Source organism: Acomys minous, assembly GCF_964271855.1.
Source record: "Acomys minous genome assembly, chromosome: 11".
NCBI lineage: Eukaryota > Metazoa > Chordata > Mammalia > Rodentia > Muridae > Acomys > Acomys minous.
In genome coordinates, this window is record NC_140492.1 from 99,849,260 (window position 1) to 99,869,969 (window position 20,710).

Below are 20,710 nucleotides of genomic sequence, written 5' to 3' on the forward strand. Positions count from 1 at the left end.
TTATAACAAACATATGGAAAATTTTATAGCATGGACTGATCTTATGCAAGTAACTATTAAGCCTTACAAACTAAGAAATTCAACTTTCTCCATGTATTCTACACACAAAAGGTTTCCTTCTACAAAGTAAAGGAGTACTGTTTTTCTTTTAATCCACATATTCCTAATCCATCCACCATATTAAAAAAAAAAACAAAACTCTTCAAGAAAACAGTTTCTTTAAATTATTTCACAAGGCCAAAGAACAAGATTTTTATATTAATGACATATTTGTGTGTGTGTGTGTGTATAAATATAGAGAGACAGACAGACTAGAATTGGAGTGGATTAGGGTAATAATAGATTAGGCTTCATAACAAAGGTAATACACTCATAAATATGCTCACTAGAATCTACCAATAAACAATCCTTTAAAACCATTACAATAAGAGCACATCTCTTACATCCGCCTGGCGTCTCAGGTTTGTGTTCCTAGCTATTAGGAAGGCTGATACAGGAGGCTAAGTTGAAATCCTGCTTGTGTATCTCACTGAGACCCTGCCACTAAGTCAGTATGTAAGAGGTCTGGGAAGCAGCTCTGGATAGCCCACATACGTACACATCACTTCTCTTCAAGCCCCGATTTGTTCTTACGTGAATATCAATTTCATGTCAACAAATTTAATGTTAATATTTACTGCCTCTTCACAGAGGAAGTGATAGAGACAACAGCCCATAGTAAGGCTAAAAATAATCAACACTTATTTAACAAAGAACATTAGTATAATTTTAAAAAATTAAAGTAGCTATTTGTAAGTTTCATCCTGAAAAGTCCCTGGTATTCATTTATATTTTGCAATTTCCTTGAAATGCATACTAAAACACCATGAGGCCGAAAAGTAAGGTACAGACTGAGGCTGAAAACAACCACGAAAATAAATGCTAGCCTTTCTTCCTGTATCTATTCATTGTAACTAAAGACCAATTTTACTAATTTCTTTCTTTTTCACTATTCCTAATATAGTGACTACAGCCACTTTGCATACAAATACGACTGTAAAAAAATTCTACAATTACCTACGTTTTCCCCCAACAGATGTAATAAATGTGTTTATTAATATTTCTTCCACACAAATATCAAAATACCAAGTTAGCATGGTCTAACAGTTCAAAACAGGAAAATTCCATTTAAATCCACTCTGGGGAATACTACTACTTAGGAAACAAAACCAATACAATTTAACTTCTCCCTGCTTTTAATCATCAATACTGCAATTAATATGCAAAAGAAGTGGTGAAGGACCATAGAAAGACTTTCCCAAGATTATAAAGAGCATTTCCATGCACCATTCTGTCCACACAAATAATGACCAAAAAAAAAAAAAAAAAAAAAAAAAAAAAGTCAAAAACTGCTATTTACCACCCAACAGTCAGAATAAATAGTGTTTATGCTCAAAATATTTCTTTAAAATTGTCTCTAGAAGGTGGTAGTACTTTTATTAACACTTCTAAAAAGTTTCTGTTTTCCTAATTTGATGTTCAATTAAGATTTTGTTTTTTAGCTTGAATACACAAGAGGGTGATGGACAGAACATACAGAAAAGGTGGGAAAATACTGCAAGATTTTTCTTAAACGCAAAACTTAAGCAATATGTAAGTCAGATGTGTAGAGTAACAGGAATTCCAAGAACACCTTTTACAACAAGCAACTTTAATCATAGAAAACTTGACTTTTGAGTGGATCAATAAAATCTGAATTGTTTTTGTCTTGGCCTATCTATTTTTAGATTGTAAACTGTGACTCCCTTAGCTAATCTCCATTTCACTGTCCTGCCATAAACTAACAGTTCTTTTTTTATTTTTATTTTTTGCTTTTAATTATTAAATACGTCTACGGCATGCTGACCACTAAACCAATAAGCCTTTTTAATCTGTTATAATAACACACTTTGATCCCAATAATTGAGTTGGATGCTTAAAAAGTCAATTGTTGGTTTCCAACTTGTCTATGCCAACGCATTTGCTCTTACACAATGTAATATTATTTATATTAACATTATTTAAGTCCTGGGCTACACACAGTATAAAAAGAAAGTTGTGTCCACGTTCAACAAAAGTAAGGTACTCTTTTAGAAGGTATTAAATTTAGTGAAGGTGACATAACTCAAATATACTGGAGAACATCTTAAAATTCAGAAAGAGCCTGCATTTAGTGTTTTTCAAAAGTATTTTTAAAAGTATTTATTCCAGAGGAGAGTGGTGGCACACACCTAGGTTCAGTATTTAGGAGGCAGAAGCAGCACATCTGAGTTCAAAGCCAGCTTGGTCTACAGAGTGAGTTCCAGGACAGTCAGAGCTACAGAGAGAAACCCTGTCTCGAAAAATCAAAAAGAAAAGGAAAAAGTGTTTATCCTATATCATGGAAACTGAACCATAGACCATGCATTATGCACATAGTTAACACTCTCATTACATAAGATCTGTATGAACAAGCTGGTAAATGAATATGTGCTTTGCTAAATAATTTAAATAAGGATAGTTATTTTCCCAATATAACTTTTAAAATAACCTACAAAGTGTCCCAACTTCACCAGTTATGACATAATCTACCACCGTTTTGTTCTGAAACACTTCAATTGGTTTGAAAGCCAACTGAACAAAACCTTTATGTTTACACGAAACAGACGTATGCAGTGGTTCGCTGCAGAAGAGCAGAGGTTTCACAGCACTCAGCGCTGTAAGCTCTGACACACAGGTGACGGCTGGTGAATTCTTACTGAATAGGGTTAGGTACTCACCGTGATCACAGCCTTGCTAAGACAGATGGATCCCCTGCAGCCATATTCTGTCTCATCTTCAGATTTGTAGTAACTCAAAGTATTATTTTTCAAAACTACCCAACGATCCTGCCACCCATGAATGTAGTTTGTCCACTAGGGATAGAAAGAAGAGAAAAGAGACAAAAAAATAAAGTCAGTATTTTAGAAATTGAGACCTTCCAAAATTTTAACACAAAACTTTGAAAAGCCATAACAATTATAGTAAACAGTAAAACGATTAAACAGTTAAAAAAGAGATTTCTAGTATATAATGACCTTCAGTAATTTTAATAGCTAGGAAATAAAAAATATAACGTTTTCTTCTACATTTATAAAATTCTGTCATGATCTTTGCATACTTTCAGCCTCCCCACTTCATCCTCTTCTTGACATTTAAACTGTTCTAATCCCTACATAAAGTAACATGCTCAACAAATCAGTGTCCAGTCTCTCTCCTACACCAAATACTATAGTCTTCTAAAGAAGGGTAACTCCAGTCATCACCAAACTCCACTCTTGTTGTAAGTTAGTCCCATAGAAAACGGTATGATGGGGATAATTACATCAAAGGAAAAAATCTGGATAATTAATTACTCTTTACTAAGTTCACGTTAGTTTTAACTTTTCCTCTATAGAACTGATGACTGCATATTTAAAGTGATTAATTCATTTATAAGTTTCCCTTAAGTTATATATTTTTAACCCAGAAGTATTATTACAAATATAAAGCTGGTTTTCAAAAATACTGCGTCATTCATCGTGATTTCTGTGTTGCTCAGGTCCTGATATACAGAGTAAAGATCACAATCAAGAAACTGCCAAAGGCAGAGTTCTAATTTGATGGGAATGCTTGACTTTCCATGTTTTTATTTATGTCTGGGGTTTTAACATGAACAGTTCTAAAAACTAATTTAAACTAGACCGTTAAACAATGCATTCGGCAGGATCTTTGCCCACTGAGAAATCTTTTATGTTTCTATTTCCAAATTAAGCACATCTGAGATTGGTTCTGCTTTTAAATCTAATCTGCATTGTAATAAGCTGACTCTGAGAACTCACCCATGCTGACAATTTAACTCCCTTTTTTCTAATGGGCATCTGGGCTTACTTCCTTGTTTCTAACAGCTTGCGATTAAACCAACACTTGGGTACCCACGTGACCCACGTGACAACTGAAATCGCATCCTTCTGTCAGGTGCATCTCCTCCCTATGCTCCTGTTTTCTTGGTTGTCTTACTACTCCTGCAGTCACGAACACAAAGGCTGGCTGGGCCCCCGGATACGTGAGCACCACAGGAGGTACAGGACTGCACACACCTAATTTTGGTGCCTGTGCTGAGGGACTAGACAGGTACTTAACTTCTGTTTCTTCACGTGTTGTTTGAATGGCTGAAAAAATAATGAAACCAACTAACACAGTTAAGCAGGACACCCAGTCCTGACTGTTCCTTCCTCATAGTTTATCACCAGCTCTTACTAATCTTTCCTTGATATCAGCCCTTAAATTTGCCCTGTCTTCTCAGTTTTCAATGATTCCAAAAACATGTTCAGCTTCCTAGATTGTTGAGAAGTCTTAGTAACTTTACTCCTTTTAACCTCTATTTTTTAAGAATAATCTTATTATACTATTAAACATACTTGTTTACTTGAGACTCCAGCCTTGAAACTTAGATGGACAATTTCCTCTTCTCTATCACATTAATGGGCCAAACTAGCATGTAAGAACCTCCACAGACTAGTCCTACCTTGCTGCCCACTACTATCCTTTATTAGCCAGTAATTGTGGCTATGCTGCCCTCTGTGTGTTTCTTTGTCAATCAACTCTTTCTCTTTTGAGTCTACAAAGTGAGTCCAGGACAGCCAAGGCTACACAGAGAAACCCTGTTTTGAAAAACCAAATCAAACAAAACCAAAACCAAAAGAGTTAAGATTACATAAGAAAAGTTTAGAACACTGGATTGTCCTATTAACTCAGTTTGAGGCGTAATAACACAAAGATAAGGAAGCTAACCTATCAACATCTCTCTCTAGAACCTTTCTAAAGTGAAAAGAGGAACTCTAGTGTCTGTTTATAGTATGTATTATTTTCTTATAGCAGAAGCAACAGATGGTATAAACTTTAGGACTCAATAAATGTTATTTGCTATTATTACACCAGGAAAGCATGGGTTTGCCTTTTTTCCCACCTCATATTTGTTTCCATTCACCTATTTAACACAGATTGCATGTTAGATATTATAGAAAAATCAAAGACTCCTTCCTGTTTCTAAGTTTGGCAATCATAAATTCTACAACAACAAAAAAATAAGAGTCCGGACCAAGTTCCACACAAAATGATACCAATTCAATGCAAAGCAATATTGAATATTTACATAATAAACGGCTTTATGGGAAGGACAGCACAGCATTTGGGATGGAGTTCAAGTGCCTACAGTCCTCTCATCTTGAAGCTCTGGAAGGTGGTCTAGGTTAGAGGCCAGTGTGGCCTACACAGCAAACCTCTATCTTAAAAGAAAGAAGCGGAAGTGGTGGCCCATACCTTAGCATTTGGAAGGTAAGAGGCAGGGTTAATCTCTGTGAGTTTGAGGCCAGCTTGTTCTAGGTCAGCCAGAGCTACAGAGTAAGATCTTGTCTCACGCAAACCAGTCAGCAAGCAGTCAACATGTGCATGGCGATGTAATGTAAGCATGGAGAGACTCAGGAAAGTTGGCTAAGGTCTCATTTATCTGGCTTAGTTGCTCTCAAGTGCTAAGGTATAAACTTTCCTCAATCATGGTCCATCTTATTTGTCATAACTACATAGAATTACTACTTAGCTAGTATTTCTGGAACAGATATGATTAAACTATGTCTTATAGGTATTTATGATTATCATATAGAAGGAAAAAAAACTTTTGGACTGCCTTTCTCTGTATAACAGAGCCCTAGCTATCCTGGATTTACTTTGTAGACCAGGCTGGCCTCAAACTTACAAAGACCTGCCTGTTCTCCAGAATGCTCGAATTAAAGGTGTTTGCCACCATGCCTGGCATATGTAATGGCATATTTCTGATACAAATTACAATCCCCTCATTTCTAAACCCATCTTATTTTATAAAACAAGAAAGAAAATAGATTAATATTGGGACTTATCTATATAATTTAACATATGGGGGAAATGTTGAAAACTAACTCTTGCTTAAACTATCATGTAAATTACAGAGGGTTCAAATTACAAATGACATATACTTTAAGCTTAAAAACATGCATCATCCATGGTGTGAAATGTATGTATTCAGGATAAAGTTCCTGTGATGGGACTGTAGTCATAGTATAGTAGAACACTTACTAGTGTGCATGATGACACTAGATTTGCTCTCTAGTAATGTCCAAAACTAAGCAAAGCACCTTCTACAAAACAGAAACTAGCCATATGGCTCAGACTGTGAAGCACTTGGTATTCAAGACTTGCGTTTGCTCCCTGGCATCCAAGCAAGGATACCAGGCACAGTAGTGGTATGCCTATAATCCCAGGGCTGCGGAAGTGAAGTCAGGAGAATCTCTGTGGCTTGCTAACCAAGGAGTCCAGCTAAGTTGAAAGCTCTAGGTTTGGTGAGAGACCTGGTCTCAAAACACAGGGTGGAGGATTGAGAAAGACACTCAATTTAGATCGGTAGCCTCCAGGGCAGGTATACACATGTGCATATGTAAACATATACACATACAAAAACAAATGTTTCCATAAAACATATATAACCATATTTTGTTTGTTTGTTTAAAGACAGGGTCTCCCTATGTAGCTCTGTCTGTCCTGGAACCCACTATGTAGAGCAGGCTGGACTCAAACCCGGAGATATCCACCTGCCTTTGCCTCCCAAGTGATAGGATTAAAGGTGTGCACCACTACACTGGGCTATATAACCATAAATTCTTATATTTCAGGAAGTTTTTCTATATAGCTGTTAATAAAAGCTTTACTCCTATTGATTGTATATATACAGAAAAGTCAAAATTAAAACAACTCCCTTTCATGGACACAGTCAATATATTTCTACACATTTAAATGCCAAAGACAGTCCTTAAACAATGATTTTGGGAGACAGGACCTTACTACATAGACAGGTTGGTTGGCCTGGAACTTGCAAGCCTCTTGTTTGAGCACCCTAAGTGTGAGGACGTGAGTATACAACTCTAACTCTGCCTGCCTCCCAGGTTCACATTCACATCACACTCACACACTACTTTGTATACAGTAGATCACACAGCATATGACATTTTTTCATCAGTCAGTCTAATCTCTCAAATTCCAAAAAGTGATGATCAAGAAGTCAAGTAAGCCAGGTACGGTGGCACACACTTGTAATCCCAGCACTTGGCGAGGTAAAGACAGGCAGATCTCTGTGAGTTCAGAGCCAGCCTGGTCTACAAAGTGAGTCTAGGACAGCCAAGGCTACACAGAGAAACCCTGTCTCAAAAAACAAAACAGACACATGGAGGAAGAAGAAGAAGAAACAGAAGAAGAAGAGAAGGAGAAGGAGGAAGAGGAGGAGGAGGAGGAGGAAGAGGAAATCGTTGTCAAAAGTAAACTGGGCAGTGATGGTGCACACTTTTAGTCCCAGTATTAGGAGGCTGAGGCAGGTGGAACTTTTTGAGTTTAAGGCCAGCCTGGTCTACAGAGTGAGTTTCAGGACAGCCAGGGCTACGCAGAGAAACCCTGTCTCAAACAAACAAAAGTATGGCTTGTTTCATAAAATACTTTAACAAAACACTAATATGGCAGTCTGCTTCTCATCTATTGACAAAGTAAAGAAACTATTAAAATCAGGAGAGACAAAGATCCAATTTCATAACCATTTGACAATGCAAACTTATTACACAATTACACAGATTCTTAAATTATAAAGATGCATTAAATTTATATAAACACTGGGGAGCTTCACTTCGCTGAAAGCATTACATTAAAATTTTATGAATAATCACAGCATCAAATACAATATAATTTTCTACTATGTAAATAAATGTTAACACTTGGAAGAGCCTTGCATCTGACATACATAAGTCCATCATAGGCCTCTTCTCTTCAGATAAAGGCACTGTAATAACCTAAATCTCAAACAATTCCAGAAATGATGTTCAAGAACACTGGAAGCAGAGCGATTTCTTAATGGCCAATAGCACATGACTTGGTATCTTATGACCAGTTTGTTAAAGGACCAGCCCCCACTCTCCCTCTGGAAACTTAACTGCTAGCTCTAAGCATTTCTTTAAAGTTTAACAGGAAAGGACAGGGAAGTCAAAAAGGCTGAGTCTTCCCACAACAAACACGTAAAATATAACACACTGTGAACTATTAACAAAGATCACTCATTTCCAGCCCTATAAATGCTATCTAGGCTAAAAAAAAAAAAAAGTTTTGAAAAGGCGCTTTTATTTGTAGAGGGGGTCAAAAACCAGAAATGTCTTTCTTTACTGCACAAATACCGTAATAGTAAATAATACTCATTTTCCTGGACTAAAGATTTGGTCTTCACTCTGACACGTTCCAACTTACTATTAATATTTCTTATCCAGAGCGTGCCAACTCAATAGCTCTTTTCTAAACTGTGGGCAAGGAGGGGTAAAGTACAAAAGTGCTACACACTTTCTACAGGAAAGATCACTCACACCTCAAAAGTTTACTATCTCGGATTTCAAGGCCAAACCCAGTCAACTGGTTTGCCTAAATTACACCCGACGGAGCTGAACACCCACCTCCCGCCCCGCCCCAACCCATTCTGGTGGGGACCTCCAAAACAATATTGTTTGAAAGGTCGATTGAACCGCCCTCGCGTTCAGTACTTCAGACACCGCGGCTGCCCAACCCAGATTCCTACACCCCAGACAGCTGACGTCTTGGGTTCCAAGTTACCAGATGCACCTTGCCTTCCAAACTGCATCGCAGATTTAATATAGGCTTTCCAAGGTCCTCGGCCAAAGCTGACAAGATCCTGGGATTGGGGGGTGCGGGGGGGGGGGAGCTTAAGGGAACGACAGTCCCAAACACCTCCTATCCCACCCCGGGTCAGTCACTCATTCCAGGACGATCTCTCGGCCCCGCACCCTAGCACATTCCGCAGCCCCCGCCCCGGGACAGCCAGTGCCTCCGGTCCAGCCCCACCCCAGGTCCCGAGAGGGTCCCCTCGCCTCGCGCGGCAGGTGAGTCCCGGCAGCAGCTCCTCGGGCCCCCCCAACCCCCGGCCCCGCGAAGCTCCGCTCACCTTGCTGAGGACCCCGCACCGCTCCACAGGCGGCCCGGACTCGGTCTCCGGATCCTCCTCCGAGCCCGACGAGTTCCAGCTCTGGTTATCCGACATGGAGGCGCGAGGGGCGAGCAGGAGACCGGCCCCCGCTCCGCGAGCTGCGCCAGGGCAGGCGCCCAGTCCCTGGGGTGAAGGTTCGGGGGACGGCACGGCCAAGAGTGCCCGCCCCGGGGCGTGCGGGAACAGGAAGAGGGACGAAGCGCGCTCGCTGCGCCGCCGCCGCCGCGCCTGACACCGAGCGGACCGGGGAAGGAGGACGAGCGGCGAAGAAAGCCTGCCCTTCCAGCCGTCAGCCGCCGCGGCCGTGACCCCTGCGCTGCGCCCGGCGCCGCCACCTCAACTCGGCCCCGTAGATGCCAACCTCAGTCAGGGAGGGAGGAGGGGGAGGAGGGAGACTGGAAAGAGCCAAGCCAACGGCAGAGACCCAGGTCCACTCACACCTCCGCTACGGCCGCCATCTTCCTGCCGGGCCCACTATTTACCCTCCCTCCCCTCGCTCTCCCTCCCCTCCGTCCTCCCATCCTCCCTCCACCCCGCCCCGGGCCCCTCCCGGCGGCTCACGACGCACCCTACCTCCGGCCCTCCCGGGTGACGACGGGTAGGGAAGGAGGCGGGGCGGGGAAGGGAGAGAGCTGAGCAGGGAGGCCGCTGCGCTGCATTCTGGGAAAGTGGCCGCTCGGCTCGCCGCGCCGCCTCCTGGGAGTTGTAGTCTCAATCCTAGGCAACTGGTGTGTGTTCCTGGGTGAGCGGAAGGTTGGTTGCCTTGGGGAACCTACTGAGGGTTAGTGGGCTTCTTTTGACAGCTGCGTGGCCCTTCCGTCCAAGCCGGGCTTCTGATCCTGCCTTGCGTGTTTATGACGAGCCCTCGGTCCCCGCGAACCAGGACGTGAGAACCCTCAGGTGAGGATGTTGGGTTGTGCATAGCTTTCCGGAAAGCCCGGGAACATCTTTGCGACTTGCCTGGGCAAAAATGATAGGGGTTCAGCCGCTTCGCTCCTGGGCTAGAGGTTAGGAGTGTCTGACCCCTCCAGCTACAAACTGGGGATTTTTTTTTTCCTCTCTAAAACCTCACTGCTAGTCCCGGAGGATTATTGTCTGTGTCTTCAGAAGTTAGACTTGATACTTGAGGTTTTGCTGCTACTGAAGGAAGAATTCCTTCAGACTATTTTCATAATCGTTTCACCTTGTTAAATTTATAGAATTTCAATTTTATGGAAAGTAACATTGAGGTTGTCAGAGAACAAATAACGTTAAAAGAGGCTTTTTAAAAAGTGAAATAGGTTGGTTTAAATTATATCCTGAAGTTTTGTCTTAGTTTTGAACTTGTGTCTCCCCGAGACCCACATTAACCATCTCGTTTTCCTCCCCGAAAGACAGGAAAGGTTGGATAGAAACTTTCTATCATAAAGATCAAAACGCAAGTTTTGTTGAATAATATGGAATTAGGCAATAGGTGGCTATCAAATTCCTGAGAGCTTCCAACTTTGAAATTCCTTATTAAACTGTAGAATGAATTTCTGCTTGCTATCCAGATGGGAAGGAGGAAATTTAGGGGCTCTTAAGGCCCAATGACTAGGAAACAAACAAAAACACCACCACCACCACAAAAACAAAAACAAAAACAAAAAAACAAAAAGAAGAAGAAGAAGAAGAAAGAAAGAAAACCCAACAACAACCTCTGAGAGCAGTAAAAGAGACCTACACTCTGCATATTGATAAGAAGTAGCACAGGGAACTGCTTATAATATCTTTGATTTCTGTAGATTGACATTAAATGCAATAGATTCTCATCTGCCGTAGGTCAGTTGCAAATGATTTTCCATTGTAAAATCATGACAACACATAACTGAAAGACATTCAAATGAATAAATCCATACGAGATAAAGCTCTTAGAGAAGGAGAGAGATTGAAGGAGATTCAGGCACTTTGGTAATTACAAAGTCAGTGCTCTTAAAAATAGTTGTGAATATTGAGAAATTCACTTCGCAATGCAATGTAGAATCACAGAAACAGTGTTATGTTTACTTTTTAAATAGAACCTTCAATTTATTTTATGTCTCATTTTTAAGTGAATCATTGTGACCACCAACACCAAGTTCCCACTTGCTCAGCTGAAAATTACTTCATTATATTTAGTGTTAATGTATGAGAAATTGCCTTGCTACATCTGTCTATTGTACTAAAAGACTAAAATATTTTAAGTCCAGGAAGGTGTTTGCATAATGATTAGATCACTACATTAGAAATTATGGTTTGGATTATTGCTGTTAGTGGAAAGAAATATCAATGCAAAAATGAGCTTTCTTTATTTCATAATAAAAAATGATAGCTTCCAATTGTCTGTCTTTTTTTTTTTTAAGTTTCTTTCTTTATTCATTGATGCTTCGCTTGCATGTACATCTGTGTGAGGGTGTCAGATCTTGGAGTAATTGACAGTTGTGAGCTGCCATGTGGGTGCTGAGAATTGAACCTGGGTCTTCTGGAAGAGCAGTCAGTGCCCTGCAAGCAATGAGCCATCTCTCCAGGCCCCCAGTTGTCTGTCTTACATAGGGCCTTCTGTAGAAAACACTCCTTATGTAGGGTTCTTTATGGTCATTAGCCTTATTCTTAGACCTCTATACCATGGGACTTATTTTAAAATATGGAACGAGGTAGGAAATTAGTTGTTAGTTTTGTTGTTGTTGTTGTTGTTTTCAAATGGGCATTTGGGCCCAGCATGTTATTGAAGTCTTCTCTTTGGGGTTTGGGGGTGTGTGTGTGTGTGTGTGTGTGTGTGTGTGTGTGTGTGTGTGTGTGTTTAAGACAGCATTTTTCATTGTAGCCCAGGCTGTCCTGGAACTTGCTTTGTAGACCAGCTGGCCTCTGACTCACAGAGATCCACCTGCCTCTGCCTTCTGAGTGCTGGGACTAAAGGCCTGCGCCACCACCAAGCCTGAGCAGTCTATTCTTATTCTTACACAGATATGCTACCTTTATGATATATACAAACCCCATGTACAGCACTTCATTCCTTTCCTTTGATATATTTATATCTATACCAATACTGCTCGGAATTAGTTACTGTTAGCTTTTGTATATACAGTAAAGAAGTTTTCCTGGTGTTCTTTCTCATTTGGATGTTTTCTGTCTTCCAAATGAATGTGAGAGTAGCTTGTTGAATTGATTGAGAAACTGTGGCAGGATTTGGCTCTGGGAAGGTGGCTCAGTCAGGGAAGCTCCTGTCACTCAAGCACGAGGACCTGAATTCAGATCACTAACATCCATGTAAAAGCCAGGCAAGGTAGTGCACGCCTATAATCCCAGAGCCGTTGGGTGGCGTCTTTGCCATTTAACTCATCAGTGGATAGAGGGATGCTGGACACTTCCAAGATGTCTGTTGGGGAACCCAGTTCAGTCCATTACAAAGCCTGTGTGTTCCATATTCCTACAACAATCATGATAAAGATGCCTTTTGAGTTATGTAATACCTTCTTAGCTAACCCAGAAATTTAACTGTTCTTTATTACAAATGTTCTCCCTTTAAAATACTGTGACTAGGTAAAAACTGAAGGATTTTATAAGAGCCATGATTTTTCAAATTTCAAAATAAAGATGCTAATATGTGAAATGGAGATGGTAATCTTACGAATAGTGGTGGTCTGCAAACAAAGATGCGTGGTGTTGCAGCCCTCTCATCCAGCTACTCAAGGAGCTGTCCGGAGGGTGGGGCGTTGTGAGTCAGAGGCTAAGCCCAGACTACATAGAAGACCATGTCTCACAAAACCAACCAACCAAATGTAAAGACGAGACGAACTAAACGTAACGTGGTAAGAAGATAGCTAATACCGCTGTGTTGGTAACCCTGTTCTCATGACTGGATTAGCTATCTTGGTGGTGCTGGTACCAGTCAGTCAAGTTTTCTTCTGTATCATTTTATATAAACTCCCCCCCCCAATATCTCCATGGTTATGAGTGTGAGTGTGTGTCTGTATTAGAGTGTCCTAGCACCTCCTCACGCTCGGTCTTGTAAACTAACTTTCAACTGGAGGTCATTGGTGTTCTTCTTCCTCTACATTTGCTTCTTCACAACTGAGAGATGTGACAGTTGCAGCATGTGTCTCCCCACCTGTTGATGTGCATGCTTTTATTTTGTAGGGCTTTCTTGGTTTGTTTGTTTTTTTGTTTTGTGTTTTTTTGTGTTTTTTTGTGGTTGGCTGGTTGGTTGAGTTTTTGGCTTGTGAGACAGCGCTTTACTTAATAGCCCCAGCTGGCCTAGGTGTGTTGCCAGTCCTCCGGCCTCAGTCTCCCAAACACTGGGATTACGAGTGTGAGCAACCACGCCCATCTCCCGGTTCTTCGTGTTACGATGCATAAGTCGTGACAACTAGATGGCAGCTGCTGTCTGCCAACAAGGATTATAGCACACACCCCCATTTAGAAATACTGAAGTGTAAAAAGAAAAAAAAATCTGTTTTCTTTCTAGATTTTTGATGTTTTGGTGGGTTTGGGTTTTTTTTCCCCCTTTGGGGTGTGTGTGTGTGTGTGTGCGCACACACACAAACTTCTCTGATCTCTTTGGGGGAGATATATTTCCAAAACTGTCCTACTTGGATTTTGTTTTGTTTTGTTTTGTTTTTTTGTTTTTCAAGACAGGGTCTCTCTGTGTAGCCTTGGCTACACAGGACCGTGAATCCTGAACTCACTTTGTAGACCAGGCTGGCCTCGAACTCACAGCGATCCACCTGCTTCTGCCTCCAGAGTGCTGGGATTAAAGGTGTACACCACCACGCCCGGCTCTCCCACTTGGATTCTTAATTTACAGTGAAATATTGTCAGATTGTCCTTCTTAGAGCTTGTGTTAGATGCCACTCCATTGTAGTGTGTCTGAGTCATCTCTCCTTGCTTCACGCCAAAGGGTTTCCAGCAGTGACGTCAGCAGAGTGTTACCAAAACAAGGATGTCCTGGTGGACAGCTATGACTTCAGAGTAAGCCACGTAGGGGACAGAAATTAAACAATTTAGTATGTTTGACCAGTTGGGTACTATAATTGCTTTTCTTGCCAAGGCTGTTTTGACTCGACTAGGCAGAAATACATTTAAGTTATTTCCAATATGAGAAAGATTATTTCAGAATCTCAGGATTGTGTGTTTTGGAAGCTTAGTGGTGCATGCCTGTAATCCCAGCTCTTTGGGAGGCAGAGGCAGGTAGATCTCGCTGAGTTCAAGGCCAGCCTGGTCCATGAAGCGAGTCCAGGATAGCCAAGACTACACAGAGAAAGAAAGGAAGGAAGGAAGGAAGGAAGGAAAGAAGGAAGGAAGGAAGGAAGGAAGAAGGACCTTTCTATCCACCTCTAGAGCCTCATGGTGTCTTTTATCTGTAAGTTTTTGTGGTCTCATTCTCTTTCAATTCTCAGCTTGCAAAGGGAACTAGACAGTTGTCCAGCCAATGCTATAATCTGTTTTTCCCAAGGATATGGTATTTAAAGCTGGTGTGTGTGTGTGTGTGTGTGTGTGTGTGTGTGTGTGTGTGTGTGTGTGATGGTAGTGGAACTTTGACTAGAAGCAATCAGCAACATATCTAGTGCAAATTACTTTCAATATAATCTGTTTTACCAGTATGGAGGGGAAGTTCCAAGGGAAAACATAACTTAACATATATAAAAGCCCATTGATATAGCCCAGCCAGATATTTATTATCCTTTCTAAAAAACATACTAGCCTGTGATAAAGACTTAAATGTGTACGTTAGACAGCATACATTACATTCTTCCACTAGAATTTGAGTTCTGTTGTTGGACTAATTTTTAACTGTTTTCAACTCTTTTTAAAAAATAATTCTAATACCAATAGCAGTGTTAAGCACATAAGAGGTATCAAATTTAATGAATGTATAACTGGTTTCTATAATTTAAGAAGCATACACACACAACGTATTATATTGACTGCTATGGGAATTTGAATATAGTAAAGTTGTTTTTTTAAGTGGACAGGAATGGGAGTCCCTGTTCTCAAGGAGATTATAACAGAAAACTAGACTTAAAAGATGCATTGGTGGGTACAATTGTTAAAGCCGTGTTTTAGAAATCTTTCTCCTATTACCTGATGGGGGTAATAAAGCCTGTTCTTTAATCCTCTTACCTAATCTTCACACTGGCTCTCCGGTTCTCAAGGCCATCTGCCCTCAACTGTCCTAGTTAAAACAGGGTTCAGTTGGATTCCTTTTCTTTTTGTGGCTTTTCGAGACAGAGTTTCTTTGTGTAGCCATGGCTGTCCTGGAACTTGCTTTGTAGAGCAGTCTGGCCCTCATACTCATGGAGATCAGAGATCCATGTGCCTCTATGTAATCCTGAGTGCTGGGATTAAAGGCTCGTGCCACCTCTACCTGGCTCATTTGGCATTTTTAAGGAGAGAGATAAATCATGTTTCCTGGTCTTACTCTACCATACAGTAGAATTGGAATCACTGTACTATAAACTTATGGGTCTCTGGCTTCTTCAGTATGACCTATAGATAAAATTCTGGAAAAAATAAATTTTTTGAGACCGTTCCACTATTTGGCCTCCCATTTGCAGAGATCTTCCTGCCTCTGACAATGTGAGCTACGACACCCAACATGAAGTTCAGAAACATTTAAGATTTACAAAACTCCTGCTCCAAGTTTCTCTGACCTGTACTATTTTGCATTTTTAAAAAATCTATTTTGATTAACAGGTCATTGTAGCGTCTGCAAGTGTTCCTCTCAGGCCCATTAAAAAACATGAAACTGGGCCGGATGTGCAGGTGCACGCCTGTAATCCCATCACTCAGGAGGCAGAGGCAGGCAGATCTCTGGCAGAGGCCAGCCTGGTCTACAAACTGAGTCCAGGACAGCCAGGGTTACACAGAGAAACTCTGTATTGGGAGAAAAGAGAGAGAGAGAGAGAGAGAGAGAGAGAGAGAGAGAGAGAGAGAGAGAGAGAAGAAAGAATCTGTTTTATTGTGTTATTGTGATGATCCACCTTAGGTTCCCAGTAACTGATGGCCTTGGGTATTCATCCTAATGGCTTAATCTGTAATAATATCTATGACTTTGTATATGAATTTGAGCAATTGCTTAATAGCATTATTGCTACAATTGTTTTTCTTCACTATGCACATATCCCAGTTGTGCTGTTATACGCACAACTTATGTATAAATGTATCCACGTTAATGTTCATTCATATAAAATATACTGAATCTATCTACCTACATTTCTAATTATGGAAACTGTAATTTCAAAAATATAAAGGTCTTTCAATGTTGCATGTAATTTATCCTTAGCATTAGTAACATTGTAAAGAATAACATGCTTTGGTAAACACACAAAAGTTTTATACACCCACATTAAAAGTGAGCATAGGCATGCTGTAGAGATCGCTTACACATGTATCTTATTTGCATTAGACAATAACAACAACAAAAAAGATTTTTTGCTTCATTTAACATGCATGCCTTCCAAACTAGTGATTTCCAGTTAGACTTTGATCTTAATATGTAGCTAGGTTCATAATCAGTGTAAGAAACCCAAGCTTAGTAATCTATAGTGGAATTTAAAAGATTTATAAAGGCTTTTAAGGTGCTGGGTGTGGTGGCGCACACCTTTAATCCCAGCACTCGGAGGCAGAGGCAGGAGGATCGCTGTGAGTTCGAGGCCAGCCTGGTCTACAAAGGGAGTCCAGGACAGCCAAGGCTACACAGAGAGACCCTGTCTCAAAACAAACAAACAAATAAATAAAGGCTTTTTAAGTGGTAAACAAACTTTTTCAGTAACCTAAAACAGCAAATGCAGAACATAAAAATTGTCTGATTGAAAGAAGCATTATGGCTGAGCGTGGTGGCACACACCTGTAATCCCAGCACTCAGAGGCAGAGGCAGGGGGTTTGCTGTGAGTTTGAGGCCAACTTGGTCTACAGAGCAAGTCCAGGACAGCCAAGGCTACACAGAGAAACCCTGTCTTGAAAACACCACAGCAACAACAACAACAAAGGGAAGAAAGAAAGAAAGAAAGAAAGAAAGAAAGAAAGAAAGAAAGAAAGAAAGAAAGAAAGTTGCATTGTATAATTGATGTTTGACCAATTTATGGTCGCTAATCTTTGCATAAAAATGATCTCACAGCCCAGCAGCTTTCTCCTCTTTTCTCCCTTTTCTGTGCATCACTGTTCATAGGATTTGCAGGTTCCTGTTTCCCTTTTTGTGGTCCTCCTGTACCTGCCAGTGGCAGTATTGATGGGAAAACTAAAATAGGCAGCCATGAGAATTACTAAGTAACTTCTCTATTTGTCATCGGATTCAAATGACTAAAGAAGGGCAGCATGCCTGTTGGGCGGTTTTGGTTGCTTTTGTTTTTCATCATTGCTTTGTATGCTGAGAATGGAGCTCCAAGCCTAATGTGTGCAAGCCAGATGCCATACCTCGGAGCTGTGTCCCCAGCCCCTCACCTCTTCTAAGCTCACATTTCAATCCTGGTCCCCACTTCAGTGTTCCAAGAGCTCCTGAGTCCTTTCTCCAGTTTCCTCGGCCCTGTGATGACGCCTAGCCTCGCTCTCAAATCTAATCTTCATGCCCTTACTTCAGATATCAATGTCAAAGTTCTGTCTCCTAAGGGAGATTAGGATGCTAAATGGGTAGAAGTATTGAGCTACTTACAGAGATGGACATTTTAAATAGACATCGCTAGTATTTGCGTTGCTTTTCCTTTGTATCTAATAATCCACCCTTCATTTAGATTGATGGGTTCTTTTACTAACATCGATTATTTTTGTTGTTATCATTATTAATAGTAGTAGCATGTGCTTATATTGACATGCCTAGTTCTATTGATCTGAACTGTTCATATTGCTTAAAAACAACCACAACGTAGCCGGTTTGCTTTTGAGGGTCTAACTGTGTGGCCCAGGCTGGCACCTGAGCCTGCCTTCTTTCTGCCTCAATCGCCCAGGTGTTGCCGTTACAGGTGTCTGCCACCAGGGCCTGGCCGTGTTGCTTTAAATTTTTAACGTGACTTTATTATCTATCTTGGACTTGCTTATGTGTTGACTTTTGTGAAGTAGCCCCTCCGGGAGAGCTGTTCCCTGGGTGTTGTCGGGGGTGTAGGGGATAGGGTACGTACTCACACCTTAAAGCATTGTGCACAGTTGCTTAGGAATCTGTCCCCAGAGAAAACGTGAACATTCAAAAAAAAAAAAAAAGACCTCTGTCACAGGGAGGCAGTGACATACAGAGCACACGTTTTGAAAGTCAGTTAGTTCTCCGTCCGCTGTGGCTTCCAGCGATCCACCTCACGTCCTCAGGCTAATGTGGCAAGTGCTGTTACCCACTGAACCATCTCACCGGACATGTCTAAGGAATTTGAAGGAGAAAAGAACTGCAGGTCACTGGCGTCTGTCTGTTTTCTGTTATGTTAGTGGTAGAATATATATATGAAATTATAGGTGAGCTGCACATTAGTAAAACGGGGACAGTTTGAAGCTGTACCTAAGATTTCATTTGAAAAGGGTTATGTTGTTGCAGAGTTTGGCACCTCTGCCATACCCTGATAGCACTATGGGAAAACAGAAATCAACCGCAGGGAACCGAAAAACAGTGTCAAGGTTAGGACGCAGACGTAGCTTCAGGGCTGCCTGGGAGAGGGAGTAGTGAAAGGGACAAGAAAATAATAGTTTGGATACGAACATCTTGAACTTAGTAGATAATTTCTCCCCTCCCATAACATGGACTGCAACAAAATTCAGCTTCTCATTAATAATATAACCCTGTCTCGTGACCTGGCCTTCATTTGTCATTTTACATTTGAATAGTAAGTTTATACATTGTAAAATTAAATATTGTAGCAACACAGTGTCAGAAAACATCCTACAGGAAAACCTTTCTTTTTACCCTCTTCTAAGGACATAGGTACACATCTCTTAAGTTTGTGTGCCTTAACCTATAGCTCAGATAAAACAGAATCCATCCACTCAGCATTCCTTTTATCTGGGCAGATATTTTTTGCAGCCATGATCTAGTAGCCAAGAACTCATCCACCTGCCTCTTTGTGCTAACATCCCTAGAGTGAATAATCCTCAGAAATAGTGAACTTCTGTAAAATGTGAATTTACTGACTGGGGAGATAGCTCAGCTCAGTCAGTAAATCTGCGTTTGACCCTGAGAATTCATTTAAAAAAAAAAAAAGCCAGGTTTTGTACACTTTTAACAGCAGCATTGGCAAGATGGAAGCAGGAAATCGGTGGGGCTCACTGACCAGCTATCCTATCCTCCTAGGTGAGATCCAGGCTGGTGAGAGACCTTGTCTCAAACGAAAGGTAGACAGGGCTCGGGCGACAGTCAAGTCACAAAAGTGTTTCCCTTACACGCGTGAGGACCTGCGTTCAGATACCCCAAACCTGTGAACAGGCAGGCCCCGTGGTGTGTGCCTGAATCCAGTGACAACGGGATGGAATTCCTGGAAGGAAGCTTGGTACCCAATTAGTCTAGCCTACTTGGCTGAAGTTCTAAGCCAGCCAGAAACCCTTTCTAAAGCAAATGTTGGAAGGCCCCTGAGGAGTGGTTGCCATCCGACCTCCAGGTACGCACACAACAACACGTACACATGTACACACAAAGGTGGTTGGCGTGCGCGCAATGATACCTGGGGTGGTTCTTTGGCCTCCGCGTGCTCATGCGTATACATTTGCACACACAAACATGCACGTGCGGGTGCACGAGTACACAGCTCACAAATTTAGCTTTTCATAGTTTCACGTTTTCCTGGCGTGTGCTTTCTTCTGGGTGAAGCATTTTCATTGTTACAGTGCCTGGAATCCTTCACAAAGCACGCAGCTCATTAGGAAATTACAAATACATCAACTGGACTTGGGAGTTGGCTTTTGAATGGACACTTGATTTAATGTGTTTCAGGGTTTTCGCATTCTATTGTAAAGAAGATAGATTTCCTGGGCCTGGAGATACAAGCCTGTAATCTCAGCACTCGGGAAGGAGGATCCAAAGTTCAAGGACAGCTTGGGCCACATTAGGAAATGAGAGAAGGAGCCGGAAAGGAAGATGGCTTCCAGTCATCTCTCTGTAGGAGTAGTAGTTAGAGTGGATGTTTTAGCTGGCTTCTGTCCCGTTCCTTTTCACTCGAACCAGCTAAACATACAGGCTCAAGACAGTCGGACTATGTGGCTTAGGTCTGGAGATGTACATTTGCAATCCCACCAGGGTGCAGAGAGAGTCACAAGAAAAGGGCTGTCTGGGCTGCATAGTGAGACCCAAGCCCTAAATCACAAAATGAGAATATATTAACAGTCACTGTCCTACTGATGTGATGAGACACCATGACCAAGGCGGCCTATAAAAGAAAGCATTTGATGGGTGCTTGCTTGCAGTTTCAGAAGACTAGCCAGTGCTCATTAGGGCGGGAAGGATGGCAGCGGGCAGGCAGGCAGGCACGGCACTGCTGGCTGGGACGGTAGCTGAGGACTCACATCTGATCTGCAGGCTTCAGGCTGAGAAGTGGTGTGGGGAGAGACAGACTGACCGGGTCTGGCCTAAGCTTTGAAATTTCGAAACCCAAGCCCAGTGACACACCTCCTCCAATAGGGCCATACAACCTGGTTCTTCCTGAACAATCCAGCACCAGACTCAGAACCTGGCA

General features: G+C 41.5%; 2 protein-coding genes across 6 annotated transcripts in view; one reads left to right on the plus strand and one right to left on the minus strand.

The window, feature by feature from the left end:
- Positions 1-9,556, minus strand: part of CERT1 (ceramide transporter 1) — a 100,760-nt gene extending 91,204 nt beyond the window's left edge. Inside the window, exons 1-2 of one of the 3 annotated variants that reach the window (XM_084802721.1) lie at positions 9,035-9,556; positions 2,778-2,912 (exon numbers count right to left, since the gene is read on the minus strand). In XM_084802721.1, coding sequence (XP_084658847.1) covers positions 2,778-2,912; positions 9,035-9,130 — 231 coding nt within the window. In that variant the 5' untranslated portion in view covers positions 9,131-9,556. The remainder of the gene's footprint in view (positions 1-2,777; positions 2,913-9,034) is intronic. The other 2 variants (XM_084802719.1, XM_084802720.1) reach the window with 2 other exon arrangements.
- A 125-nt stretch (positions 9,557-9,681) lies between these two features.
- POLK (DNA polymerase kappa) overlaps positions 9,682-20,710 on the plus strand; it is a 59,316-nt gene continuing 48,287 nt past the window's right edge. Inside the window, exon 1 of one of the 3 annotated variants that reach the window (XM_084802709.1) lies at positions 9,682-9,976. The gene's annotated coding sequence lies outside the window, so the exon portion shown is untranslated. The remainder of the gene's footprint in view (positions 9,977-20,710) is intronic. The other 2 variants (XM_084802710.1, XM_084802708.1) reach the window with 2 other exon arrangements.